Here is a 3,815-nt window from a genome sequence, read left to right on the forward strand (position 1 = left end):
AGCCCATCTCAGTCAGCTTAGGTAATGCTCCCCTTTCCCCTTCATGGAGACCTGTTCATATCCCTTCTTTCCTATAATTGTGCCGACTGTGCTAGTTGAAATTTTCATCATTCTATGAATTTTGTGCAATGACTTTTATTAAGAACATTATATAATTAGAATAAATGTTCTGGTCTTAAACATGATAAGTGTGTGTGTGTATATATGTGCACAAACACACATATATACAATTATCCCTGCACACATATGTATAACATATATATATCTATATATACACACACAAGTATACATATATACACAAATATGTATACACACACACACATATTTTTTTCCCACTTAGTTTTACTACCTAGAAGAATAGATTGTTAGACTGTTGCCTGGATTTCCTCCCGCAAAATGGGATATGTCAAAAATTGTAGCCCACTGTATTCAGTTCCCTTCTTCTGAGTTCTTATACTAAAGATCTATAATGCATAAAAATGGCTAACTTTATTATACTTTATTTATTTATACTTTATTTTCAAGTCAGAAAGTCTAAAAAAGCCATAGCAAACCTAAGTCCAAAGGGACACTTCAAATTCATCTGATTCAACCCTCTCATTTCCCATTTGAGAAAATGAGAATCTGGAGAAATGACTTTTCCAAAGTTCCCAGCAAGTTATGAATGGAGCTGAAGACAAAACTCGCGCTTCTAACTCCCAATCAGTTTCTACTTTATTATTAGATGGATTCTCTTTTGGTCAACAAACATAGAGCATATGGATTATCCTAGGCTGACTTCCTCTGAAAAATCTTTGCGTGGCAGGTGGCTGGGCTTTAACTGGGTGTTGTTTAACTGGGTGCTGACTGTATGATCTTCCAGGAAATACCCACTCTTACAATAACAAACAAAATTTAACTGACCACGGGATTCTTCTTTCCTTTATGCAGGAAGCAGGCCTATGGCTGTAGGAAGGAACAACACAATTGTGACAAAATTTATCCTCCTGGGACTTTCAGACCATCCTCAAATAAATATTTTCCTTTTCATGTTATTTCTGGGACTCTACCTGCTGACGTTGACCTGGAACTTAAGCCTCATTGCTCTCATCAGGATGGACTCTCACCTGCACACGCCCATGTACTTCTTCCTCAGTAACCTGTCCTTCCTGGACATCTGCTATGTGTCCTCCACTGCCCCCAAGATCCTCTCTGTCATCATCACAGAGCAGAAAACCATTTCGTTTGTTGGCTGTGCCACTCAGTACTTTGTCTTCTGTGGGATGGGGCTGACTGAATGCTTTCTCCTGGCAGCTATGGCCTATGATCGGTATGCTGCAATCTGCAACCCCTTGCTTTACACAGTCCTCATATCCCATACCCTTTGTTTAAAGATGGTGGTTTGCGCCTATGTGGGTGGATTCCTTAGCTCTTTCATTGAAACATACTCTGTCTATCAGCATGATTTCTGTGGACCCAATATGATCAACCACTTTTTCTGTGACCTCCCTCCAGTCCTGGCTCTGTCCTGCTCTGATACCTTCACCAGCGAGGTGGTGACCTTCATAGTGGGTGTTCTCGTTGGAATAGTGTCTGTACTAGTGGTCCTCATCTCTTACGGCTACATTGTTGCCTCTGTTCTGAAGATCAGCTCAGCTACAGGTAGGACCAAGGCCTTCAGCACTTGTGCCTCTCACCTGACTGCTGTGATCCTCTTCTATGGTTCTGGATTCTTCATGTACATGCGACCCAGTTCCAGCTACTCCCTAAACAGGGACAAGGTGGTGTCCATATTCTATGCCTTGGTGATCCCTGTGGTGAATCCCATCATCTACAGTTTTAGGAATAAGGAGATTAAAAATGCCATGAGGAAAGCCATGGAAAGGGACCTCGGGATTTCTCATGGTGGACCATTCATTTTTATGACCTTGGGCTAATGTTTACAATGAAGCTGTGAGCTGGGTCAGTTATGCAGGCATTTACGTAATTTTAAACTAGTTGATCTATAGAATGAATTGTGTGAATCAGGCTTTTTCCCCTCCTTCTTAAGATTTCACTAATAGTTTGCCTGTTGGCTATTAGAAAACATTTTGGCCATTGTTGCTTTGTAAAATGAATAGCATTGTATCGTTTGAGATTTTAAATGCTCTGCCTAGCAGAAAACTTCACCATGACAAAACATGTCCTGGAATGTCAAAACAGAGTTTGTATGTATAGGAAGAAAATCATCGAAAAAATGTTAGTCCAGCATTTAGTGTGGTGATCTTCAAGGTACAGCATGGTATAATGACCTGAAGAGGATGATGTTTTTCTAAACATAGTTGCCTTTCCCTCTTCTGAGATTCTCAAATGGTTTGCTTTAGAGCCCATGAAAACCACAGGGCAGACACTTTCCCGTGTTTCAGAATCATGGCCATAGGAGGCCCTGTGACTGATGGGGGAGTTTTAATACTCTTTAGATGCATTAAAGCAAGAATTCTGATTTGGCCCTTGATGTAATTTGGATATTTGTCCCCACTCACATCTCATGTCTGATTGCAATCTCCAGTTCTGGAGGTGGGGCCTGGTGGGAGGTGTTTGAATCCTGGGGGTGGATCCCTCATAGGTTGGTGCTGTATTCATGATAGTGAGTTCTTGTGAGATCTGGTCATTTAAAAGTGTGTAGCACTCCCCGCCACCCCCTGTCACTCTCTCTCTCCTCTCACTCTGCCTCTCTCTCTCTTGCTCCTGCTTTTGTCATGTGATGTGCCTGCTCTCCCTTTGCCTTCTGCCATGATTGTAAGCTTCCTAAGGCCTCCCTAGAAGCTAAGCTGATGCCAGCACCATGCTTCCCGTAAAGCGTGAAGAACTGTGAGCCAATTAAATCTCTATGAATTAACTAGTCTAAGGAATATTTTTATAACAGTGCAAGAATAGTAGTCCTTAATGACTGAACAAACAACCTTTTGGCCAATTCAATCAACTACAAAAAGAGGCCACTAAAACAATTTAAATAAAACCAAGGAATTATTGCTTAAGCCCAAAGTGACAGCTTTCTAACCAACAATTAAAGTTTCTTAGGAATCTAAAGAGAAGCATACGCTCATCTGAGATGAAAAGTTCTCTATTTTTACCAGGGTTGTGATTAATTCTAGAAGAGAACTTAGCCAAGGAATTGAAGAAAATGATTTTTCTCCTCTACATTTTCTCAGAACTTGTTATGTATCCTTGAACTGGCAGTAAAGAACTGGAATAAATTCATTCAGCTGTGGCCTTTCTTGGTTAGGCTATAAATAAGTGAGTAAATGATATCTGCCTGTGTGGCTTTAGGCAAGTTGCTTGGACTCCAGGTGCCTCAGATCCTCATCATAAAATGGAAATTGTAATAGTAATTTTATCCTAGGATTATTATGAAGAATTAAATGAGTCAGTACATGTAAATACTTAGAATACTGCATTGTGAATAGAAAATGTCCAAGAGGTGCTATTACTATTATTATTATATAATGCTTAATCATTATCCAAATAGAAAAAAATGGAAGAGATTTCCTTAGTTTGGTAGGAAATGTAATTTTTGCAATGGCTTTATTGCATTAGAAAGAGGATCTGGAGGGACTATTGCAAAGAGGGTTAAGAATATTCACTTTTAAGTAATCGGACTGAGATTATTAATTTCATCTCTGCCATTTTGTAGGTTCATAGCCTGATCCAAGTTATTTAGAAACTCTATTTTCCTCATCTGTGAAATGAGGATAATAATTGTAGCTACCTGAGGACTAAGCTCTGATTTTTTTCTCTTGCTCAAATTCCTTTCTAAGGGGTCTGGGGAGTCATGCCCTACAAACCATAAATTCTCA

General features: G+C 39.7%; 1 protein-coding gene across 1 annotated transcript; it reads left to right on the forward strand.

The window, feature by feature from the left end:
• Positions 1-926: 926 nt before the first annotated feature.
• On the forward strand, positions 927-1,946 carry LOC112607383 (olfactory receptor 5A2). Its single transcript, XM_025358501.1, has one exon. It carries the CDS (start codon positions 942-944, stop codon positions 1,914-1,916), a length of 975 nt encoding a protein of 324 aa, XP_025214286.1. The 5' UTR covers positions 927-941; the 3' UTR covers positions 1,917-1,946.
• The last annotated feature ends 1,869 nt before the right edge of the window (positions 1,947-3,815 follow it).

The sequence above is a fragment of the Theropithecus gelada genome, chromosome 14, assembly GCF_003255815.1.
Source record: "Theropithecus gelada isolate Dixy chromosome 14, Tgel_1.0, whole genome shotgun sequence".
NCBI lineage: Eukaryota > Metazoa > Chordata > Mammalia > Primates > Cercopithecidae > Theropithecus > Theropithecus gelada.

Coding starts and splice junctions, on each gene's coding strand:
- LOC112607383 (XM_025358501.1), top strand. CDS start 942: ATGGCTGTAGGAAGGAACAACACAATTGTGACAAAATTTATCCTCCTG.